At 34.4% G+C, this 25,071-nt stretch overlaps 2 protein-coding genes across 2 annotated transcripts in view; both read right to left on the bottom strand.

Annotated features, from left to right (window-relative positions):
* LOC146133259 (acireductone dioxygenase-like) overlaps nt 1-18,148 on the bottom strand; it is a 137,701-nt gene extending 119,553 nt beyond the window's left edge. Inside the window, exon 1 of the mRNA XM_083396791.1 lies at nt 18,131-18,148. The gene's annotated coding sequence lies outside the window, so the exon portion shown is untranslated. The remainder of the gene's footprint in view (nt 1-18,130) is intronic.
* LOC146133260 (serine/threonine-protein phosphatase 1 regulatory subunit 10-like) lies at nt 1,076-14,005 on the bottom strand. Its single transcript, XM_083396815.1, has 13 exons — nt 13,795-14,005; nt 12,888-13,068; nt 12,341-12,434; nt 11,450-11,536; nt 11,161-11,304; nt 9,856-9,972; nt 9,557-9,718; nt 9,115-9,294; nt 3,858-4,014; nt 3,136-3,280; nt 2,221-2,362; nt 1,753-2,100; nt 1,076-1,362 (listed from the first exon to the last, which is right to left on the bottom strand). The coding sequence occupies exons 1-13, from the start codon at nt 13,968-13,970 to the stop codon at nt 1,316-1,318; spliced, it is 1,980 nt and encodes a 659-aa protein (XP_083252941.1). The 5' UTR covers nt 13,971-14,005; the 3' UTR covers nt 1,076-1,315.
* Nucleotides 18,149-25,071: the final 6,923 nt, after the last annotated feature.

Genomic DNA, 25,071 nt, shown 5'->3' with positions numbered 1-25,071 from the left:
ACTTTAATTTGTCCACTGTTGACAGAAATCATGGTGACTCTCCTAAAAGACTTATGAATTAGTATAGCTGTTGTATCGAACATTACTTGAAGGTATTTAGCTTGTTGTTTACTTAAAAGTTTGTATTGTGTCGCGATAACATAAATTTGGCGGGACGCTTGCACGCCATTCTAATCTATAGAAAGATGCAAGAAAAAAAACAAAACAACATATTTCTAAAATAAGCACACAACAATTTTTTTAATTTTTATCTTTATTTTTTCATTGAAAAAGAATTCCGCGAAATACATCTCAACAACCATTCAACATGCTAAAATCAGATGAATGTCTTTTTTAGTACTTTGGACAATGAGGGATCTCAGGAAAATCGTTCACACCCAGTTGCTATTGACGAATCAGTAAATCATTAGTTACAGCGATCTAATTTGAACAGGTGATGTTCTTTAAGCACTAATTACTCTTTTATGTTAACGTAAAGGTGGGCTGCTTGTATGGTTTATTGGGAAGTGACAAAAATATACAACGCACCTTTCGGTCGCCAAATAAACTTCGAGCGCGGACAAAATGTGAAAATGTGGTTTGAAAGAACTTTAAAATGTTTGATGGGTGTTTTATTTATAGCTTAAAAATGTTTTATAGGTTTGTAACATTTGGTCTATTTGTTGAACACTTCGTTCTTCAAGGTGTTGCGTCATGCCTAAACTAAGATAGGTGTCCCTAGAGTTTTGTTGTTATGTTTCATGTAAGTAAACAAGCTACAAATGCCAACTTTCCTGGTAGCCAAAACAGCTGAAATTGCCTAAACAAACGTGTAATATTCACCTAGCGTTGTTCGCAAATCTTCATAAACACTTACTTTATCTTATATTGCTCTCATATTTTAGTGTGAGTTAGCAAACTGATTCAGCTGTTTGAAAGCTTTCTTCTGACCTATATTAAATGTGTAGGACGAAAGCGAGTTCTGTAGCCCGAATAAAAATAGAAATAATTTAATGTCTTTTGGCAACTGGGGTGTTCGGAGGAGCAGCAGGGACGGGCGATCGCGACGAAAAAATAACAGAAAAAAGAAAGGAAAAGCGACGAGTCAGCTCCGCGCGAGCGTAAACGTCAAAGTGACGTCACAGTGAGAAAAAGGAGCATAATTTTGTGAGGGTGAAACAAAAGGAATGTGTCGTACACACGTCGGTGAAGGCAACATACACGCGAACACTTGTAAATGAAAACCAAACCGCCGAGCATCGTACACTCTCTTGGGACACCCAGCGGGATAAGGCATCTTCGTTGGGAAACCACTGAGGGCGCCAAAGGTACAGCGCTACCTTCTGTAGGGTGCTCGAGGATGATTCCAACGCCCCCGGGATTCTGGAAATTTAGAAATACAATTATTTTTAAAAATATATTCGTTAGAATAATGTGATGATAAAGTTAAAAACAGCTATATTGATGATGTCCATTTAAGAGATTTAAAAAGGATTAATATTGAAATGCTGAAATCAATCCTGTCACATTTTCTACTACAGGTTTTCTAGCTTCCAAACGTGCCATTCTGACTAAATTCCATTTCAATTTTATTATTTTGAAAGATATTGTACATATACACGTAAAACATTGGAATCATTGTGCTGTAATATCGATACAATTCGAAACACGTTGTTTTAATTGCCTTCAGTACGAAAACAATTGACGCCATAACGCGTTTGTAATTAACGACCAAAGAAAATGTTGTCGACAGCAAAATGTTGTGTAACTCACCGTGGCGGGGGCCTCTCCAGGGGCCTCGAGGGCGCCAATTATCGTTACGCCCGTACATGGGTGGAAAATGTGATCTTGGCCCCCCATTTCGCTCCATCGGGGGTGGTTGCATATTGGGTGGGGGCATGTTCCAGTCCATTGGGTACTGTTCATTGGGTGGCATCATGCCAGGTGGGGGCATCATCATGGGGCCACCGTGGGGAAAGTACCCGTTGCCGCCCGGCGGAACCATGAACATGACATTGGGGTCGACCCCGTTCGGGGGCATTTGTTGTTGTGGGGGTGGCTGGAGGTAAGCGTCCGGAGGTGGGGTCGTTGGGGCTGCAGTGTGAGGGTCTGGCTTTTTACCTAGAAAAAAGTTCAAAGTGTAAAATTTTCGAAGCAAATAAAAAAATTATAAAGAGTTTTTAATGCGTATCGAAACATAATTTTTTTAGGTATGGCATTAGTCGCTCTTATCGTACAAACCTGTAGCATTTTGAATGATTTCCCGCAATTTATCTGTTATGTCGTCTTTTCCTTTTTTGTCGCCTCCAAAGCCGTTGGGGGAGGCTTTAAGGGGGTCTTTTTCCGGGACAGGGGAAATTGCCGGCGGGCCGGGGTCGTTAGGCTGTAAAGAAGGGGCAGTATTGATTAAACACACCGACAAAGTGACAGACCGAAAAATACATTTTTTAATAATTTTGTTGCCATGGAAACTATTTCGATCACGGGGATGCGGTGTCCGGGGTTATATTTTAAAGTCATATATCCTAATTTATATATATCAACCGTGGTAATTAATGAAAAAATACTAAAAACTACTTGCGTTATCCAATATGTTATAATGAAATTAGTTTTATGTGTTTCGAAATATGGTAATATCTAGTGCAGCGGTTCCCAAAATTTTTGTTGTTGACAACGCCCTTTGAAAACATATCAAAATTCGCGGCGCCGTAAGGAATTGAAAAATTGCAAATTTTAAGTTATAAGAAAGTTAAAAAAAACATCGCAATCGACCGAAACAAAACACCTTACACGGGAAAGTGGAGAACCGCGAAACCCCATAAACGTAGCAATTTTTCACAGCGCTCCTGGCAAAGTTTCGCGGCGCACCTATAGTGGGTCCTTATATATGTCATCTATAACGGTATTCTTTTGTTTTCGTTTTGCTACTGTGCCAACTAAGGGTTGTTTGTTTCGACGTTGTGTTTTGTCCCTAAATAACGTTTCCAGACGCACGCGTTTGCGTTCAATGTTTAGTTTGTTTGTTTGTTTGTTTGGTGGTCAGGTTGTAAATATTTTTCAGTTGGGTAAAGGATGCGTCACAATCAGAAACACATCGAAAACAATTCTTCGAAGTCGTTTATTTCTGACGTAACAAAGGCGAAAGCGCTCGCTTACATCGTCAATGGGGATAATCTTGGGGGGTATCATGTCGTAGGGTTCTGGGTCGGGTTCCATGGGCGAGTCCGGAACCATCTCGATTGTGAGGAAGATGGATTGAAGCACAGTCTTCTCTCGCTCGGTTTGGATGTCTTTCTCAACACTGCGCAAGAAAATTGCCAACGTTATTATTGGAAATCGCGTTTTCACCTGTGGCCGTTTTGAAGTGTGGAGAATTTTATCGCGTAGTTTTAGACGTTGCGTTTGTTCAGTAGTTAAAGAGTGGTGACATAGTACTTTGCTGTAGAACAAAGAACCATTTCCCGCTACACTTATCGATATTATATTTTTTGACTTTCCATTTTTATTTGAAGTAACGAACTTGAAATAAATATTTACGCCGGAGCTTTAAAGTGCACAAACTCTTAGTTTACACGTGTCAAAACTTAGTTCTATAGTGGAATGTAACCGCTTGAAATACATTAATCAATAACCTAATACTGTTGGCACGTCAAGCTACAATTTTTTTATTGCAACAACACTTCGATAATCAACGTATGCGTATTCTTGTCTTATGTTGTGTTATGTTTTTAAATACTGAAGATGCTTTATAGCGAAATATATTTATCTTTTTATTACATACAAACAAACTGATTTTCGGTTTGCTAAGTTCTATACTTAGTTTAATCTTTAACAACACTTCAAAGCCACTTTTATTCCTACACCGAATAGCTGCTTACCTGTTCGCGCCAAATTCCACCAAGGGTGCTGGAAGGTCGATTGGTGTTGGTTTCTTCCAGGAACTTTCCCCTTTGTGATGAAAGTCACCCAGCGTTTCGCGTTCCTGTAATCTTTCGCGTACAAGCGCGTCCTTGAAGTTTTGCGTGGCTACGTTGACTGTAAGGTTAACAGAAGAAAGAGTGAGTAATTTCCACTTGTTCGGTTGCCGTTACCCATTTGGATTTGGGTTGTGTACAAATATGTAGCTACGCAATTTTATATATGTATAACTTATTGTTAAGCAAGGCAAGCAAGGTCAAATAATGGTGAACATCAAAGGATTTTATATCCGATTTTTAAACGCTGGCTACATACGTTTTAACTGACTAAGCTAATTGCTTTCACAGTAGAACTTCTAATGCTGAAACACCATTTTGTGCTTTTTTTCCCTTCGGTCGATGCAAGCAGGGCGACTGTTCGCAGTGCCCAGAACTCGGAATAGACAAACTGGCAGTTGGTATATAATGCAGCATACAATACAGTACGATGTTCTGTAAATTGCAATTGCGTTGCAAGTTTTGCAGTCTGGGCACTACGAGCACTGAACACTAGTTACCGAAACTACTATATTAACAATTTAAAGTTGGTTGTCAGAGACTTCTTTACAGCGTTGTTATATTACAAAGAAAAAGCCGGCTTAATTCAGTCGCTCACTATTATATAAAAATGGCTGCATTGTTACATAGGTGCATCACCCGTTTTAACATTTTGCACCATGTACAGTACACGTTTGTCCAGACAAAAAGCGATGACGATTTGGAGGTATGGTGCGTATGCATTGATCACAATCGTCAAGTTGCCATGGCCGTTTTATTTAGTACATAACTAAAAAGTAAGTGTCGGCGAGGAAGTAGATGCTTTTTCCAACGGAAACTAGTAAAAAACGCTACAAACATATAAAAGGGCAACTAGAAACTAGAGGGCAACATGTAAGAGTTTGCCGATTTTGTGGTTAAATTGTACACTGTGGCGTAGCCTAATAGAAATTCTAACTGAGGTGTAAATATGTTTGGTGTTCTCTACGTTAAGGGTCCAAAAGAAGCAATGCCGTGTAGAGAACATGAAGGCAACAAGTCACGAATAAAACGCAGCTCGATACAATGGCTATAAATCTGTCTATTTCGTCTTTTTGCCAAAAAATCAAAAGGAAAATTGGCTTATGTCAATCGTTTAAACACGACAATCGTATAAATACAAAAGGGGAAACGCAAATGAGGCTACGGCGCTTTTTTGACGAATAGAGGAAGTAATTAATACAAAAACGCAGTGCGTCAGTCTTAGCCAGCTGCCGAACGATTATAATGTATTTTTCAACAGTAGCGAAATACATTTTTGTTCTTAGTTAGCTGCTGTTGATAGAACGTGACTGCGTGAAATTTCATGTTAAACGTCGACGTCATTATCAACTGACAGCACAACACAAAATATAATAAGCTAAAATGTACAAATCTCATACAGCCAACACGAACGTGAGAGACTAAACCGTTCAACAAACAAGGGGTATTAGTCGCAAAACTTTTGTGCCAAAAAGTGATGCGCAACAGTTTTGTATAACGGTACCTTAACGACAGTAAACTTTGTTTTGTTTTTTAGTTTCACGCTAATCATTACTTTTAAAATTCTGTATAATACTTTTAATTGGAACGAACAGGCAGCCATTTTGCCAAGCAAATGTGTACCATTGTGCCTCTTAACTCCGCCAAAGAGGGTAACTATTACGGCGAAATGAGTTGAAAAAACAATTGTTCCATTTTGTCTTAAAAGAGTTATTCAGTTGTCTTGTGGCCATCCAAAAACCGACCGGTTAATCAACATTAAACGTTGGAGAGTCCCGCCATTCAACGAAGCAATGAGTGCTTAAAACAGCGGCCATCGCAAAGTAAAGCGAGCGCGACCTTCGCAGCAGCCGTTTCGGCTCACTAGTTCCAGTCTTTTTTCTTTTGTGCCGTATCACGACGTGATGAGCGGGTAACGGGCGAGCGGCATCACGTGACGCAATGACGTGTAATGCGCTCCAAGCAATAGAACGAGAAAAACGTTTACTGACGCCACTCTCGGAGAACTACGTGGCCATCTGCCTAACGAAATTGCTTTGGCGTTTACCAACTGACGATAGCTACTGGAGATACGTTTATAACTTCTAAAATCACACAGCGCATACCCTTTTTTTAATTGACATATGCAAATTTAAATTTACGGTTTGTGTCGGCTTTCATCGCTTTCACAACCGAAAGGTCGAGTTGTTAAACAAATGAAGCGAACAAAACATCAACATTAGAAAACCTATCGTGATTTTACCAGCTTGATTTATTGCTTGTGGCTCTTATCAAATGTATTGCATAAGATTAAGACCTGCCAAACTATTAAATATTACAGATTTACATTGAACTTTGGTGTAATTTCTTGCTCTGCTGACTATAAAAAAACGTTTTTCCTTAGTTGTAACGTGAACCCAAACTTAAACGTGAAGTCATTTACTCCTACTTTTTCACCCAGAGAGGTAGGCCTACATGTCAATTGGGGATTTCTGTATTCAGATTTGTTGCGACAATCTTGCGACAAAAAACGCCTAAAACAGACGAAAAACATACTTTTGAGGTATAGGACAAATGATTTACATTCGAAATGTTGTACCTTTTTAAACATTAATTTAAACACTGGCAATACCAATACGCCATAAAAGGAAGCAATAAGTTTCCTAAAAAGCTTAATAACAAAATCGGCAAAAAAACGTTTCACCGATCAACGTGCAAAACAGAAGACACATCAGTTTGTCAACAAAAGAAAACGAAACCGAAAGTTGTTTAGGTCAAGTCGCTGTAGGTTGCGACTAACGCCAACACGTCGGTGAATGGCAAGCTGATTAAAACCTACAATGACAACAACTTTTTTCCGATTGTGTTTTCAGCTGGACAACAGGACTATATAACGCAGCAGACGATGTAAAAACGTTTTTCATTATTACACAGTTTGTTAAGTTTGAATTGCATTATCTAAATAAGAGGGTTTTCTTCCTAACCCGGCGATATCGACTTTACAAATGAACACAGGTTCTAATAGTTACAACAACGTTAGTATAATGCCTACGAAAATTGGCTTGCCATGGCCGTTGGTATGTTTTTGAGAGTGCACGCCTGCTTTTCAAGTAAGAAAACGAAGCTATACATCGCCCGTAAAGTATCCGATTTGCGTGATAATTTGTATAATTGTTTTTTCAGCATCAAGGTGAATACTATACTATCGTTAGAGGCGGATACAGAAGTTCTGTCCAAAGAGGAGCTTAACAATTTTCCATGAAACAATTTATGTTAAAACATATGTGGTTCTCAACGATCACGTGTGCAAATATAGTTCAATGGCGCTAAGCGTGAAAAAATAATTTTATTGGGTTGAAATTCAAAAAAAAAAAAAACTTTTGTTTAGAGAATGCATAACGCTAAGCCTAAGGAAACATAAAAGATTCGCATGTTCGAAATAACGGAATTTATAGTCTACTTACTTTAACAATTTTTTTTAACAAGCTTTATAGATTAAGGGTTCACACGGCGGAAAATGTCATATAGTATGCATAACACCATTGGACTAAATAGATTTCAAAGAACACAAAGTAAAGGGTAAGTTGAGATTTTTGGTTTATTTATATTATAAAAGTTAGGAAAATATAGTTTGGAGGGGGCATGGCCTGTTGCCCGACACCATCTGGCTGTCACTAAAAATAATTGAAGTCCGCGCGGCGAGCCAAGTGCCTAAAACTAGAATGATTGCGATGCCATTTTATTCATATAATGTAATTATTTGTTTGATAATTTAGTTATCAGTCATCATCAATCACTAGAATTTACATTTAGTTGATTGGGTTAATGGATAAAAACATTGGTCGGATTGCAGTAAGAGTGACATATTTTGTCACCGTGCAATAGAAGCAAATTTAGACGTGTAACTAGTTTTTGTAAGTGAACGACGGTTTAATAATTGCTTTAAAAAATCTGGATAGAACTCGCAAGCCAGCAAAAATCTGTACTACTCTTTAGCGCTTTTTGGTTATTTTATAGTGTGCAATTCAAGATTTTTTTTTAAATCTCGTTGATAGCTACACTCGCGTGTTACCTTATTAAGAGCTGCAATGTAGAATATTTGTTATTCTTTACAATAAAATAGAGGTTCCTTCTCAGAAAACGTTTATACGAGTTAGGAGATAAGGTTGAACTTTTCTTCCAAAATGTACTTAAATTACGAAGAATGTATAATAAAGTTATTTTTTGTCAGGTCCTTTCAAATGTTAAGTACATTAGGTGATAAATAACCTACAAATTGGTAAGAATGAAATACACCGAGATGTCTTGTTATTTCTTTGTACTTTTCTAGTGTTCGTATTCCTGGCATACGACAGTTTGCACTGATACATGAAAGGACAAATAGCAACTTGCTGAAGTATCCAATCCTGTGTTGAAACAAAGTTTCATTTATTATTTTTAGTTTTACACTTGTTTTAACAACATTGAAAAAGAACAAAAACATCTTTTACAATTGTTGAATATATCCAAAATGTCCGGACCCTAACTTATAATTGTTTTTTTTTTCTTTATTTAAAAATTAATAACTGTTGAGTTAGTATTATTAAATTGGTAATTAACTGAAGATCTATCGCAATTCCGAGTAAAAAGTTTTATAAGAATACAAAACATCTAGCCTGTTCCCAGATATTCTTGACGTCAGGTGTTCTCTGGTTTTTCTTCGAACAAAGGATTTCAAACTGGATCAGCCGTGCGTAGTTGAACTCTCTCAAACAGACGCGGGTTATTTGTTGTCAGCGTTCTTGCTTTTTATTGCACAATGTCGGAACATGTTCGGGGCACGCACAAGTGTACACAAGCCTCGGAACAGAGTGCAATAAATAACAGCGGCGAAACATGATCTCTACGAGAAAAAAACGCCAAAAAGCAACAAGTATGGTACCTCACATTTCGTTAAACTTGTCTGAACTCTCCCTTTTCTGCCCTGTTTTTCGGTTTACCTCTTAAATCTTAACTTACTAGACCTCGGCTGTACACAACTTGATCTAACCTAATCAGCTGTTTTCTACGGGCAATTCCAGGGCGATACCTTACCTATATCGACACCTTTACCCGAAGGCCGACCACTTGAGCAGATGTGACCACCATGTGTTAAATTTGACCTTGCTATAACCTTGCAACGCGCCATGCGTCGTTGCTTCACCTCTCTCGCCCTCCTCGACTTCAAAATAACGGACAGACTGCAAGAGCTCTTCAGTAGCCCAACGGACGCTCTTTTGTGGCCTTCCATATTTGTCGAGTTTCGGCTTCTTCGGCTCCGTGTCTACGGGAACAGGCGAGGGACTCTTCGATCGCGCCTCCATCAGTGCTCCGAAGTCGGCAGCTAAAATGCAACGCCTGTTTTTGTACTGTTTGCCTATGCATGCATGCGCAAGACGGTTCTTGGTTAGATTGGAATTTAATACACACTTTCCATGTTGGTTAATCAAGTAAAATTTTGCTCAACTCGATCAACATATTTCTTCAAAAACGAATGGCTACAAATTAATGTAAAATAAGGTAACCTAAATCATAAAAATATTACCTAGTCTTCAGATTTACTATTTAAGACAGGTATTGGTAAGTTAATAATAAGACGTACAAACCTTCTCCAGCTAATGGGTCATGTACTGGGCTTGTTTTGTGGACAGGTGAACTCGATGAAGTTTTTGTCTTGGATGAAGGGGCAGGTTTTCTTTTGACAGTTCTTTTTATTGGGATCACAGGAACCGAGTTAAGGGCGTCCATGAAACCTCCAGACATTGTAACTAAACATGAATAAAATTAAAGTGATTGAGTATCCTAAAGTCATTCTCGGGTTTCAGTTACCAGGGTTTTTCAGTTTCAGTGTCAAGTTACACTGTACATTTAGTTTGCGAACAAAACAAAGTCATCAACAACTTACTTTTTTTGGGGTGTTTGGATTCCTGTTTAATTTTTTTATCGGGAACATTGGAGTCTTCACTGTCAATGCTGCTTCGTTTTCCTGCCTTTTTAGGCATTTCTTGATCTGTTTCCAATCCTAAAGCAATAGAAATATTAAGTAAAATTACATTTTCAACTAACTATATGATCCCAGCAGGGCAGGCTGGCAATTAGTCATACCAGTTTTATATGATAAAGTGGCAGTTGAAAAGTGATAAATTGGACGTACAAATTTCCCTTTTTGGTATTAAAACTACAATTAACATGAACAGATTTATTTTATCAAGAATCCATTTAAAAAAATATTCTTAATGACGCCATTTAGCTTGTTGTGGTCCCATTGCTGCTCTTTGACCATGGCGGCAGTTAACAGCACGGCGAATAGTCTTTACTTATATTCAAATTTGTCGAATTACTCATCTTGATACAATTCATAAATGTGATATAACAAAAACAATCTTAGTGGTTTTTTAGCTTTAGGAAACCATCAATACTAAACAACATTAAGCATAATTTGGAAGTTTGAAATTTTAAACGCCTCTTCAGTGAATGCATATGTTCTATTGGGTGTATTAAACATTATTCAACGATAGAGACCCTCTAAAAATAATGTCTAAAACCCCTAAAATGAATTTCTTTGAATATAAGCAAGATTGTGCCAACATCTCAACAAAAAGGAATACCGGGGAACCGGAGTAATCTTATTTCTTAAACACATATCAATTAGTTCTTAACTAACAGAATACAATAAACAAACAATTTATTGGATATTATTAACAACACTTTCATTCACATGGACAATTATAATATTTGATTATGTAAAATCATTTAAAAATATTGAAACATAATTAAATTAAACAGAAAAATTAAATTTGAATTTTGAAAATAAAAAGCTACACATATAAGATTGCCCGAATATTATCGTACCTTTAGTAGCAATAAGAGCTCTATATGTCTTTAACACTTTTATTTACATTTTAACAGCTGTGAGAAACCAACTTATTTTATAAAACAATTGAGACACAAACATTTTAGGTTGTTTGGAAATAAAATTTTAAACACAGACACCTGTAGTTTATTTTTTTTAATTCAATTCGCAGCAAAAAAGTAAAACTAAAAGAAATTGATGTCGAAGAAAACATTTTTTTAACAACAGGAATTAAGTTGTTATACGTTTTTGTTCATATAACCTGGAAAACCATTGTAGAGATATTCAGATAACATAGTATTAAAATTTAATATAACAGAAATGGATAAGGTAGTGAAGTTATATAGTTTTAACTACCTGTCTTTCTGAATTTTGTAAATGATGGAGCTCGTGAAACTGGAGGCGGTTTTGAGGTATTTTTACTTGGCTCCTTTTTAGCAGCCTTATCCACTTTTGCTCTTTGTATTTTTAATTTTTCTTTCTTCTTTTTCATTGCTTCCGCTAAATAAATTATATGATTTTATACATCTTAAACTTCATATGAAACATATAACAAATCTGTGTTTGAATAAATATAGTCTAGGAAGGTCCATACTAACAAACCCAAGGTTTATGACAAAACCGAACCATTTAAAAATTTACTTACATGTTGTCGTTGCAGTTTGGTTTCCAGAGGAGTCTCTTATAATGGACAGCCAATTGTTCATCAACGAACCAGAGGTAGATTTGATTTCTAAATTGCAAAATACACTTTAAATGTTTAGGAAGTTTATTATTTATTAACTACCCAACAAATTATAAATAGAAATAAAGTGAGATAATTGTTTTAACCAAAATAAGATATTTGTTTGTGTATGGATGGTTAAGTGAGGTGCTTTTGAATCTACAAAGCTCTAGGCTCAGTTGAAGCCACATTTTTTTTTGAGTAAAAATTTAAAAATCAGAGTTTATTCAATACAATTATATGACCAAACTTTATCCCCCACACAAGTCCGGCCTTATGGAAGTTTCCACCAACTTTTAACTAAGATTTCCATATACAATAAAAACAATTTTGCAATTTTAAATTGTCAGTAGACATACATCCTATACATAGGCACGGGGCATGGGTGTGCAGAGCATTTTTAGACACCCCAGATTTTTGTAGGGTGTCAAAATGCCCTGGAATTCGTCTAAGTTAATCAAAATGTGTTTAAAGCTTTACTGAATTACCATTATGAGACCATAAAATCTTCAAACAATGTTTTTTATGTTTTATGCTGATTTTTTTTAAATGTTTTGCCCATTTAAATAGAAACTTTTTTAGCCCAAAGATGTGAAAATAATTTTTGAAAGGCGAAATGTTTGGCTCAGTGATAACAGGCAACAGCTGTCATTTAAGAGCTCACATTTTTATCTAACTATAAAGTAAGTTTTCCCTGTCTAGAAAATAACGCCCTGCAATTTTGAAAGTTCGGCGTCATATTTATATACAGTACAAAGGAAATTTAATTTAAGTTTATAAAAACAGCCATCGTAGCAAATAAGTTATACTTACTTGGACAAGAAGCGGACTTGGCAAATGACTTTATTATTTTTGGTGTATTGTTCTGTTTGAGATGGTCAATCTTTAGAGGTAATCTTTGCAAAAGCTAAACGCAATTCAAAATCAAAGTTAAATACATGGGACTGCTACGAAGAATTTATTTTTTGGCAAAGTGTTGTTAGTACAAGGTGTAAAATGTTATTGAGTTCTTAGAACTATTAGTCAGTGGGTTTGATCTTAATTATTAGCGTTAGATTTCAGCAATAACATTTTTGAGGGCTAGACATAGTAATCATTGTAACCAATGCAAGAACTAAAACATTCAACATAGTTGTATAACCACACTTACATATATATTCACGAATTGTGCATTAAAATATGAATTTTGTAAACGGGTGTGTAAGTAAAAAAGCATATGAAGGCGTTCTGCAAAAATTTATTAAATTTTAAAAGTACACATTAACCCATAAGACTGTTTCAGAGCGCATTTGATTATATCTCAAATGATAAATATCTAATACAAAGTAGTAATAGAAACTATAAATTTGTAAAGACCCACCTTGATAATTTCTAAAACAAGTGGCATGTTGTCAGTTTTCTTGGCATCACTTAGCCATGAATTCATCAATGTCCAGCCCCCAATAGTTAAAAACTTCTCAAGGAGCTCTGTTGATTCCGTGACTCTTAGAATATTGAGATAGACGCATCGACTGACAAGTTGTTCTGCATCTTTCATTAACCTGAAATAAAATCATTTTTTAATAGTGGCACAACTAACAAATAACTACCAGTTACAATTCATCTAAATCTGGGTTCTCAAACCTTTTCAAATGAGGACCCCTAAAAACTTTTTGTTAGTGTTGACCAGGGTTAGCAGGACTTTTTTCAAAATGACATCTTAAAACATAGACCTAAATAAACCTGCTGTTTTTTCGGTCTAACAAATGTGAAACTGAAATTTTGTCCAAATAGATTTAAGGCACCAAAGCATTGTTTCAATTAAACTTTCTTTAAACAAATCTATTTTAATTTTCAAGTTATACAATAAGATTAGATTAAGGACTTCATCAGACCCTAAAACTGGTTCATTTAAACCCCAAGGGTTCACGCGTCCCAGTTTAAAAACCACCAACCTAAATAGACATGAAGCAATTTAGTACTGTTACATTTAAGAACTTTTATAGTTAATAAAAAAGGTATTGATTTTTTTCAATAGCAAACGATACATTTATCATGATATAACGATGCAAAATTTAGATGTTGAAGAATCCTAAGTTCTGCATTCACGAGAGTCGACACAATACATAGTTAACAAATGAAGCTATTCATTTTTACAAATATCAAATAATATAATTAGCAAAACATGCCAATAAAAAAGGTTTAAAACCTGAGTTTACAGTGTGTAATAAAGCAGAATCCAAACATGTTAAGCATAACATCAACTTCAATTTAATGGAAAAACTTACTTCATTATATGAACCATGTCTTCTTTCTCATTTACACCACCATTGTGGTCTAGAAGTGCAGAAAGGGCCTTAAGCAGAGTTAATGGGTCCATTGGGTTACCCATTGTGTTGATACCCGAAAAGCTCTTTGTAACAAAATGAGGGTTACAAGGCTTATAAACAGCTGAAGTCACCATATAGTTAACATGTGTTTCTTTTATTAAAGCTTATCAAATCTGTTAAAAATAGAGGTACAGAGGTAAGAGCAAACAGTCTAAAAAAATATTAGTTTAATTGCCTTATTTTAGTTATAATTGTTAACTCCACAAACATAATGTACCAATTTACTGACATATCAATTAATACTTGACCACTATTTAACTATGAATTTATGATTTAGCGTTTTAATAAAACAAACAAATTCTTTATTTTTTAAATTAAGAATATGCTATTTGCTTTTATTTTCAATGACAGATCGATTTAATAGTGTTTAGTTAATAATATGGAAAATAAAGATTGAAAAATTAAATTAGAAGATTATCTCACTTATATTACCAGAATCTGGTATAGTTCGGCAAAAACATAAAAAAATCAGTGTGTGATAAAAATTGCAATGGATCAATTTTTTTTAGATATAAACATCTATGTTGCCCCAGCATCTAATATTATAATGAAAAGTATGGTTAACTAATTTTTTTATCTTCAGAAAGAATGTGTGTGGAAATATTTTATTTTTGCAATTTGAATTTCCCCACAACCTTTGGGAATTTATTAGCTTGTGGATGTGAATACTTCGCTTTACATGCACATGAACAATAGTTAACTAATTAAGGGGGTATGTCAAAAATAATCTAGGTTTGTTTCAAATAACTTAACCCAAACCAGAATTAAGTCCAATAAACGAAATTTTGTGTTATAATTGTTTTTAATCTGAGTAACATTTTATATTTTGTTTACTCTACGACCATAAATATAGGTTATAAGGGGTCCATTTGTATATTTGTTTTGTATAAGCCATAAATAAAGGCTATAGGGGTCCACCATGCAAATAAAAAGGTAAAAAACAGTAATGTTAGTATAGCACAAAATTACAGTTTCAAACATAAAAATGCTTCAAGAATTGAAAGTAATTTAGTTTTATACTTTAGTCTACGATGATGACAATAAGAAAATATAAAACATTGCAATACATTTAACTCTTTATCGAATTATTTAACACAAAAAAGGCAACAACAACAGAAATAAACAAATCACTTAAAAGTTTGAATAAAATTTGCTCAGCAAGTTGTTTATGCAAATTTAGGTTTATTTTCACCTGAAAATCAAGGTGCAAAAAATGTGATAACAAAATCTCTCAATTTTAGGTTACATATTGTTAACCACAAACCGATAATTTGTTTCAATTTAACAAATATATATTAAAAGCAACAAATATTTAAAAATCAGCACAAGATACTATTGCAGCTTACGAAAAGGTTTTGGCTATGTACAATATTAAAAACTATCAAATTATGTTGGTAAAATAGCAGGTTCATACTGCCCACATTTGAATTATAGAATAGCTAAAATATGTATATTAGCAACCAACTTGTTTGCTTTTTAAAAAATATTTCAGCTTACAGGTAACCGTAAATTAGCCTCCTAAATACAAAATGGTGAATACAACTTAAATATCCAATACCCAAAAGTATGAAGTGCAGTAAAAAAACTTGCAATTTTGCAAATCTGCCTACATTACGGTATGGTATCTTGCTAAAAATACAGATGATGGCATATTTACATTAATTTTTGATTGATTAATATACAACTAAGAAGCCTTAGGATGCAGTTGTGAATTTTTAATTTTTGAATAGCTATTATTTCAGCGAATAAAAAGTTTTATGTTTTTAACAGTTTTTTCTTAGCAGTAACAAAACTGGGTAATCTGCTAAAGTCTGAAAGCAATTGTATATCTCTTGAGATGTGTGCACAGCCAAAAAATTGGGGTGAACACAAGGTCAAATGTTTACCTAGCTAGCTTAATTAATAGGAAAAATAGGGTGCCGATTTTGTCTGTTTAAAATTACATGTGGGTTTACTTGGTACTTTTCAGTAAATACTGAGCTAATTAATTTTTCACAAGTTACTAAGTTTTATGCCTAATTCTAATGACTAAAACACTTGTAATAAACGTTTGAACCCTTATTTGTTGAAAAATATACCATATAAATGCTTACAATTTTTGATTTGCTAAAACATAACTAATCTAAACCAAAATATGAAGAAAAAGCAGGTAACCTACCTAAGTATACAAGGGTCGATCTCAATTAGGTTACGGATTAAATATATAAACTTATCTGTAGTTTTGCTATCTGCACTCCTAAACTTTCCAAAAGTCAGATGTGTTTTTAGGACCTTAATATAATATTTTAACTAGTTAAATTATCAAACCTTACGAAACATTTGAAAAAGTGGTGCTAGTGTTAAATCCTGCTACTTTCAAACAAGTTGTCAAAAAATAAATGAATTGTATAAATATGTTAGAACAAATATAATAATCCTTGCGCCACACAAACCCAAATACCAACTCTCACCCTAAAGCAGTTGGTTGAGACCAATTGGTGAATCGGAAAGCACTTCTAAATGTTACAGTTTTGTATTAGATCGCTAAATTATTGCATTATGATGACTTAAAATTTATACAATAATGTAACAAATACTTACATTAACTATTTTAGTACTTACACTAGTAGTAAAAGCTCCGGTTGTATGTTAATCTTATTTGTAATAAGTTGTATAATAAATTCTTGCTAAAAAAATTGGTCATATGTCATTGTGAGTCGCACAATAAAACTTTCATTAAAAGTGAGTTGCAAACTGACAGGGTTGGGAAGCACTGTCCTAACCCATATATTGTTGGTAATGAAAAAACCCTAACAAAAAATGTGGTAGGATTTTAAATCAGTGCAAAAAAGTTAATTTTACTGAAAAAAACATAACTATATATTGTTTATAGTAATTCAGCTAAATAACTCAAAGAAAAGAGTTTATTTTCACGAAAAACAGCAATAACATAATAATTTAAAGCTCTGTAGATATACATGCAAGAATTGTTATGTAGAAATTGAAAAACTACTGTTTTTACGGTCCTATTTAAAGTCTACTAACTAAGAAAAAAAATAAGTTTGTTTTAAATCTGACCTTGCTATTACACGCAAATATCCACAGTAAGTCAGCATACCACTATACCACTGTCAACAAGATTAAAATGATTTAGAATACTACTACAGCTATAGTGCGTATCGAAGAGGACAGAATTTAAAAAAATATAACATTTTTTTTATATTTCATAAATGTTTTAGTTATACGAGATAATGGAGAATTAAAAAACGTCGTTAAGTGGTAAAAAACAGTCGTTAAATGCATTAATATATACTATACGATCAAAACGTTCCTATCAAAGATGGCGGCCGACCAACAAGCAAAAAATTCATATCAATGAAGAATAAAACATAAACTTTTTAACAATTTAAATTACACTAATAGCTTGTTCAAACCTTCTTGGAGAATCATTAATTTTAAGACTTCTTGTAAGTTTTAAAGAACGCCTTGAAAATTTCAGCATAAACCGACCTTCGTCCGTCTTCGTTGCTTATGGCAAAGAAACGAGGCTCGTCGTGAGACAAAAACAATGCGGGCCATTCATTGGTCTAATTACACACGTGACCTGCTGTGATCAACAATTCATTATTCAAGCGTATCCGTGAATAGAACGTCATTGTGTGAAAAACAAATGAAGCAGTAATAATAACAATTAAATATTAGGGGATTGTCAGCATTCATATAAGCGTTTTTTCAATTAAATTATGGCTGAAAGCAGTGTAGATAAAAAGCATAGTAATCATGTTAATATAAAATATAGTAGTTATGTGGATAAAAACGAAGTAATAATTTGTGACGATATAATAGCCATAATATATTGTTTTTTTTTTGCAATGAAAAAATAAACATGATTGAGTGATTATTTACTTTAATTAGTATCATTATCGATGGTTGCTATAATACGGCAGTATAATGTTAAATATCGGTAGGTTATATATGACTCAAAGGTAGCCTGTTCCAGTCACAGATGTAGCACCCGATTCGTCGGCAAATTTGGCTTAGCCATGCCACAGCATACTGCATTTTTGCCGCAAAGATAAGCCAAAGGAATATGATTTCCTGATTCCAGGATCACGCCTGTTAGCATAGAAAGAGAAATGTCTGATTCCCGTTGGATGGGGACTCCCCTTTACCTTTTTGCGACTGATACGCGGGAAAACGCGAATCTAGGCTAAAAGGCGCTTTTTTCAAGCAACATAGTTTTATAAATTTCATTGGCGCTGGTCTAGAATCCTACAACGATTTTGCAGCTTGAAATTGCGCGGCTGTAATTCCTGTAATAACGTTATTTGTAAAATTAGCGCGACTGATAATGGAGTACAAGACTGAAAACCGTTATCGCGACGAAAGCTTTGCGCGTTTGAGCGATTTTTAGTGGCTGGCCGCATTATACGTTGATTTTACATGGAATGCGTGGCTATGACCGCGGCTGAGCGGGCTTTGGGCGTGCGTGTGGGTGGGTTAAGTGTTGTTATATTCATTATTTAATTATTATACTTGACGTACCCTAACCCAAATAATGTGCGTTTTGGTAGGATTCTAGACCAGCCCAGTAACTTCTTGTACTTGTAGTGTAGGTTAGTTATAATGAAATGTAATAAATTGGCACAGAAGGGGCATATGCAGGGTTTCTGTAGTTTATGTAATTGGCTGCCCTCTCAACAAACAACAGGGAAGCTCTTTTAACACTGTAGCTTTATGTGTTTTCTCATGGAAAGGTGCCATTAAGCGTACAAAATGGTAGCTTGCTATACAAACTTAGCAACGTTTAGGGGAAGTAGCAAATGTCTCGTTTACCCATTGCAGTACATAAGCCACCATGCAGTACATAAGCACCAGTCTGCTGTTTGAATTTCAGTGCACTTTACGCCAAGATCTCTGGCATACAGAAACAACTTTCAAGGTGTGCAATTATGTTTTTACACACCTTGTGTTGGAAATCCTACCACAAAAGCTTTTTTCAATATTTAAGCGTACAGTATACCAATTTAGAAGTTGGAAACTCTGGTTGTTGCAGTGCTAAAATACAGCTACGTCTAAAATTTGTTGTCGTTTTATAACTGACATGCACAGGCTCAGTGGGCAAATTAACACAGATGCCTGCTGCAATTTGTTGTTACATACAACTTTATTTGAAGGGGATCAACAGCCCATATACAACAAATAAAACAATTTACAATTTGTGACCAAGCCCTTCTGGAGCTGTGCTGACTAGGGTTCCTCTTGTTCCCAGATCTTTTCACTCCTGGGAAACAGGATTGAAAAATGAAAATCCTGACGAAAATATTTGTGCCCAATTTCATCATTATGATGTTTGGTTAAGCCAGTGGTTCTCAAACTGGGGTCCACAAGATAATTTTCTGTGACCGCAAAGCACGTAACATTACATAACACGACGCTCCCAAAGAAGGAAATTTTTTGTGCAACTTACTTTTCCAAACCAAGCTGATTAGTTTAGGTTATTGCTCGCTTTAAGTTGAATTGTCCATTGTGACGTCATGGTGTTGCGTTGCCGTTATGCTTATAAGAATTACGTTTTTACACTTTGCAGCACTGACACTGTGGGCTATACGGTCACGGTTTTAAAACTGTCCGTGATTTCTTCACTCAAATAAAGTGATTCGTTAGAGGTTAACACAGCCGAGCTAATACCAAAGAAGCAAGTGCGCCGTCTCATTGATACCATTAAAAACAACGTATAATTTTGTGTTTATTTGTGTATATTTTTAAGGAACCGTGAGCGATTAAAAAAATTGCAGGGGAAACGTTGCGAAATTTCTGTAAAAAAATTTAACAACTACTGGGTTAAGTTATGGAATATTGCCGGTTCCGACTCCCGACTGTTTGCCTTAAGGCCATTGTATTTTTAGTAACACTTTTTAAAGAAGTTAAACGCAAATATATGCCCAAATAATATTGATAAATCACATTAGATCGAGAAATGTGTAATTTATCATGCAATGTGTCGCGTCTCCTTTTAAATTAATATTTTGTCTATTTAACAAAATAAAGGCATTTTTTGTGGGAGTGAATAAGAAATGGAGTGATACGCCTTTTTTTCGTTTCATGTGTGTTAAGTGTGGCTCTTTGAGGTTAACCAAGTAACAAATGCGGCTCTTGGTATGTGATTGGTTGGCCACCCCTGTTATATACCTTGCATCATGCCTTCGGAAGGCTTACTGAAATTAGTTGGATCAGGATTTTAGTGCAAGCAAAGAAAGGCCATTTTCTAGCCTTGCTTGCATGCAAATCCTGATTAAGCTAACTGATTTTGGGGCACCAATTTTTTTCAATTTGGTAAATGGTAAACGCAAAGTAAAAAAGAGTAACGCAAAGAAATATGGTTTGCAAACACTGCAACGCACATTGTTTGGGTTACCCTGCAGGTTGGGGTTTCAAGAGTTCACACATTTTTTTATTTACTATTAATAATAATGATGTTTTTTTTACTATTAAAAATAATCACATTTTTTTTATTTACTATATAAAATAATGATTTATGGAACTACTGAATGTATAGTACTTTTAGCCATATCCAAAGCACAGGTATTTCAATAACTTGCATTAATTATTTTCTCTAATTTGTCAAAGATCTTATCATTGGGTTAAAAATACCGTGAAACAAACACCACATACACTAATTTAATGGATTTCGACCAGCCTTTATCTATTTTAAAAATACCTCATAATTTTTGCATTTGATTGCAGTTTAGTCCGAGCCCATCCGCAGATGTTTCAGTTTGAATGTTGTCTGGTTAAATATTCCCTAATTTGATTTTTCATTATATTATATTCTAAGATTTAGTCTCACAGTTATTAATTTTTGTGATTACTTAGCCTTTCTTAATCCATAGAACAGTGAATCAACCAATACATCCACACAGGAGACCATTTTATATATTATGAGAGTTACCTATTAAAGTAATCTCTTAAAGTATTTTTCCATATTTCCTTCTTTAAAGGGTTATGTTGATCAGCATTGTGACATGGTAATCCCAAAGCATTTGTTTTTTGCCCCTTTACTATTTGTGCTATTGTTGTAGAACGACACACCTGTTCAATCACACTACTTACAAGACATGTTTGTGCTATGCTGTGAGCTATATTCACTAAAATCCTAGCAGGGCCATCTCTTTAGTTACCTAATGTGAACTTTCTTAAGGGAATCTGGCGCTAAATAAACCAATACAGTTTAGTCTTGAGAACGACCTCAGCTACACAGCCCCTAAACCTAGTGTGCTAAGTTATTTTAATGGTAAATAAATTCTGCAATATGTTAATGTGCACATAAAACTTTCAAGTTTAATCAGCTTCTAGGAATTTTGCATCATATTAAATTTCTAATGAGTCTCAATAACTGCCTTCTTTTTGGATTTTTTTAGCTTTAAGTTTAGTATCGAAGCAAATTCCTAAACCCAGTTTAGATAGGGTATATATAATCGTTTTTTATCGCAATTTTTTTCAATTTGCATTTCAGAATTTTAAAGCAATAGTATATCATAATATAGTGTGGTTTATGTAAAGTACTGACAGTCAATGATAAACATGGTTATGAAAAAAAAGATGAGATGGATTTGGAGGATAAATCTTTGAAAAAGCATTGATTAATACAACCAGGTATTTTAAAGTTAAAATGTCTTAACTTTTATTATTTATATATTTCACAATAAAATTTATAGTGCCTAAAATATAACAAATTGTATTTTTTAACTACATACTAAATTCATTTCTTTACCAAAACAGTTATCAATATCTTACAGTCCTCTAGCTGTTACTTAATGATAAACCAATTTTTTTTCTGTGTTTGAAAGCACAACTCTAAAAGTTAAAGTGTAACCCTCATGGATATTAATATGTTTGCATAACATAATACATTACTTTTCATTGTAGTATATTAACAACTTTTATATATAGAGAACAACTTTACGGATCCCAATGTCAACTTCACAAAGACAACTGCTTTTAAGTTTAGCACAAATCATGAGCTTACAGACTATGTTGAAAATGAAAAAAATGTAACAACAGTATCCAGCGATTATGCCTAAAGCTCTAGATAGATTAATATGCTGTGTGGATTGTTTTTAATCAAAAATACACCAAAAAATTTGGAACTTTAATCAATATCTAATAGTTTATTTTATAATAACTTTATTGAAGCTTTTGGACTCGGACAATTGTTGAATGCCCATATCCATAACATAACCTAAATCAGGGGTTCTTAACCTTTTTTATATGGTTTACCCTTTTAAACGAAAGTAGCAAACTATATCAGTTGTGACGTAACAATGAAGTAACTAAGAAATAAGGATGTTGCCAATTAACTAACATAGCTATCAATTCGGCTGACCTAAATCCATGTGTTTTAAATGTTCTGGCCCATAAACACTTTGGGGCAGTGGTTCTTAACCAGGGTTCAATTAAACACCTGGGGTTCGACGAGAACAGCCTCTGAAACATTACCACACTGTTTACTTAGCTCCACGGGACCTTCAAACCTACTTTCTCTCTTTGTATATTTTAAGGAATCTATTAATGCTAATGTCATGTTTCTCCGCATGACTCATAAAAAATGTTTTATAGGCAAACATATGTCGAGTGGAAATTGGGTTTAACAATGCTTGCAGAGTAACACAGGGGTTGACAGGGTATCAAAGGTTAAGAACCTCTGCTTTAGGGTTCAACAAATGTCCTTAAAATGGAATTGTGCACAGGGAAACTGTAAACCTGCGTATGTGTTGTAATGCTATACACACTTAAATTATATTATATCCAACCTAAAATGTCCTTTGTCACTCACATTTCAGGGCTAATTTTTATAAATCTGTTGTTTTCTGAATAGTACAATATGTTTCTTTATATGGGCTGTAGCATTTCTTAAACTTTTCCAATTCTGTTAACCCCTGTGTCAGAATTCTGCATTCCATTCACTCCTATTTAAAACATAATGCAAAGCCATATATTGTACTGAAGATTGTGAATAGGTCTGTGTTTAGTGTTCCTACATATAGACTATTTTTTGCATTTTATGTAAAAATATATGGTATATTTGAGGAAAGCCCTAAATATTTGCCGACTAGGGATGCTTTTTTGTTTTGCAGTGTAGTATTTGTTACAAATGTGTAGTCTGTTGTTCGTGTATATTGTATTTTTAGAATTTTGGCCGCCGTGACTTTACATTGGTTCACATTTTTTAAGAAATTCATCTTTTTCTTTTAAGAATTAAAACAAAACTATGCCCAGTGAAAATTATTTACTAATTTGAATATTGGGTTTAGTTTATATTGCTAAATATTTGTTATGTTTGTCTTGTTTTCAACCTCTTTTAGGCCTTTTAGATGGTTATCTATTTCTTGTGACCTTTTTCTTAAACCGTGTTTTGAATATGCTTATTTCCAAAAATAACGAAACAATACAACTGTATTTGCTAACTTAATCTATTTATACTGTCTTTACGAAACATTTTTTCTTGTTTAACTTGTGAATTTTCAAGTTTACAATTGATTAGTTTCTAATGAGTTTGTTTTTGCACTATAATATGTAATAAACAAAAAAAGATTTTATTGAAAGGTGGTGATAGTGTTTTTGCAATATTGTAAAAAGTTAACAAAATGCTTTACATTATAAAAATCATGTAAACAACGCAATGTTATCAATAAAAAAGTTGATAAAACACTAATGACTAAGCTAAGCCAAGTCATTTAAAGCAAAACGTTAATGCACCCATAAAGTCATTGAATTACGGTACTAAAGCACGGATGCGTTTTACGTATATTGTGTCAAATAAAGGGGGAGGGGCTGTTTAGGAAAGAAATTGTTATATGGAATGTTGCGTTCCAGTTGACTGGACGACGTTGAGTTGTTCTAGCCAAGTTAAAAAAAAAAAAATTTAAAATGGCTAAACGTATTTTGTTAAATAGAATCGGGTTTATTCGCCATCCTTCCAACACTATAGTGTTAAATACGAAACAAGGTGTTGGCTGCTTATCTATTTGCTTTCCTCTGAGCATCCTTAGCTCAACTTATAGAGCGAAGTTGTGGGGACGAGGTCAAAAGTTCGAAACTCGCCGCAGGCTACATTTTTCTAATCTTGCCTTGCCTGCATAATTAATAGACTGATTTGGTTAGTCACTTGAAGGTTCCTGGTTTGCTATTAGGTTATCTCTGATCAAAAGACGGCTTCAGAAGGGATCGCAGTGGTTGTAATGTACACGTATGTCGTATGTGTGTGTTTATTGAAAATATGAAAACATTTTGACCGATGAGTGTCTTCATCACTGGACATTCTGACTACTAATTGTATATCTGCTCCTGTATTTGCCTTTTGTTTTCGATTGATACTGTCCTCACCAAACTTTCTACTTTTTACCTTAATTCATCAGCTATTAGCTTCTTTAGGATCCACATGATCGCTTTGTCTTGCGTAATGTTAAAAGTTAAACAAAAAACAATTAATATTGGAAGACGGTGTTAGTTGTTGATACATATTTTGTATCAAACCACGGTTATGCCACGTTTAAAAATAATAACTAACCTTAGGTTTGGTAAAATGTGATGTGGTGGTCCAGTGACCAGAGTAAAGACATGTAACTTGCCCTAGAAATTTGTTAATAACGACTTTGCAATTTTGAAGAATACTAGCGCCACCTTACGGGTATGCTTCAATCACAATGTTAAGTCTAAGCATTATAACTAATAAACAGAAATAATCAGAAAGGTGGTACAACTAACAAGCTATTAAGTTAGCAGTCGAGATCCTTGCGAGACTAGAATTTTGAGGCCAAAATATACACTTTAGTCTTACCTCATTCACATTACATTCGACATGTTGATTTGTAATATCAATAATTACAATTTAAATCAAAATACAAATTTTTAGTTTAATTTTAATTTATTTCCCAACCGAAACGAAACATAGGATTACCTTGAGACACAGATTTCAGTTCGAACAGGGTGATCTAAAGTTGACAGCATCGCGGGCAACAATATTTCATGCATATTCATTGTGGACCACAAACATAAGGTCACAGGAGCGGATCAACGATTTTGTTTGATCGGGGCAAGAAATGTTAAAAAATGACGTCACAAAGCACCGTCAAAGACTTAAAAGTTCCAGAAGTATGCTGCATTAGTCCGACTTGTGCGCAAATGAAACGGAGT

This window comes from Ascidiella aspersa, chromosome 9, assembly GCF_963924565.1.
Source record: "Ascidiella aspersa chromosome 9, kaAscAspe10.2, whole genome shotgun sequence".
NCBI lineage: Eukaryota > Metazoa > Chordata > Ascidiacea > Phlebobranchia > Ascidiidae > Ascidiella > Ascidiella aspersa.
Note: the sequence above shows the minus strand (reverse complement) of the source record. Positions and strands in the feature narration are given on the sequence as shown.

Coding starts and splice junctions, on each gene's coding strand:
- LOC146133260 (XM_083396815.1), bottom strand. CDS start 13,970: ATGGTGACTTCAGCTGTTTATAAGCCTTGTAACCCTCATTTTGTTACA. Junction 11,537..12,340: donor CAAGTCCGCTTCTTGTCCAA/GTAAGTATAACT, acceptor TTTGCAATTTAG/AAATCAAATCTACCTCTGGT. Junction 2,363..3,135: donor AGATTATCCCCATTGACGAT/GTAAGCGAGCGC, acceptor CCTTCTTTACAG/CCTAACGACCCCGGCCCGCC.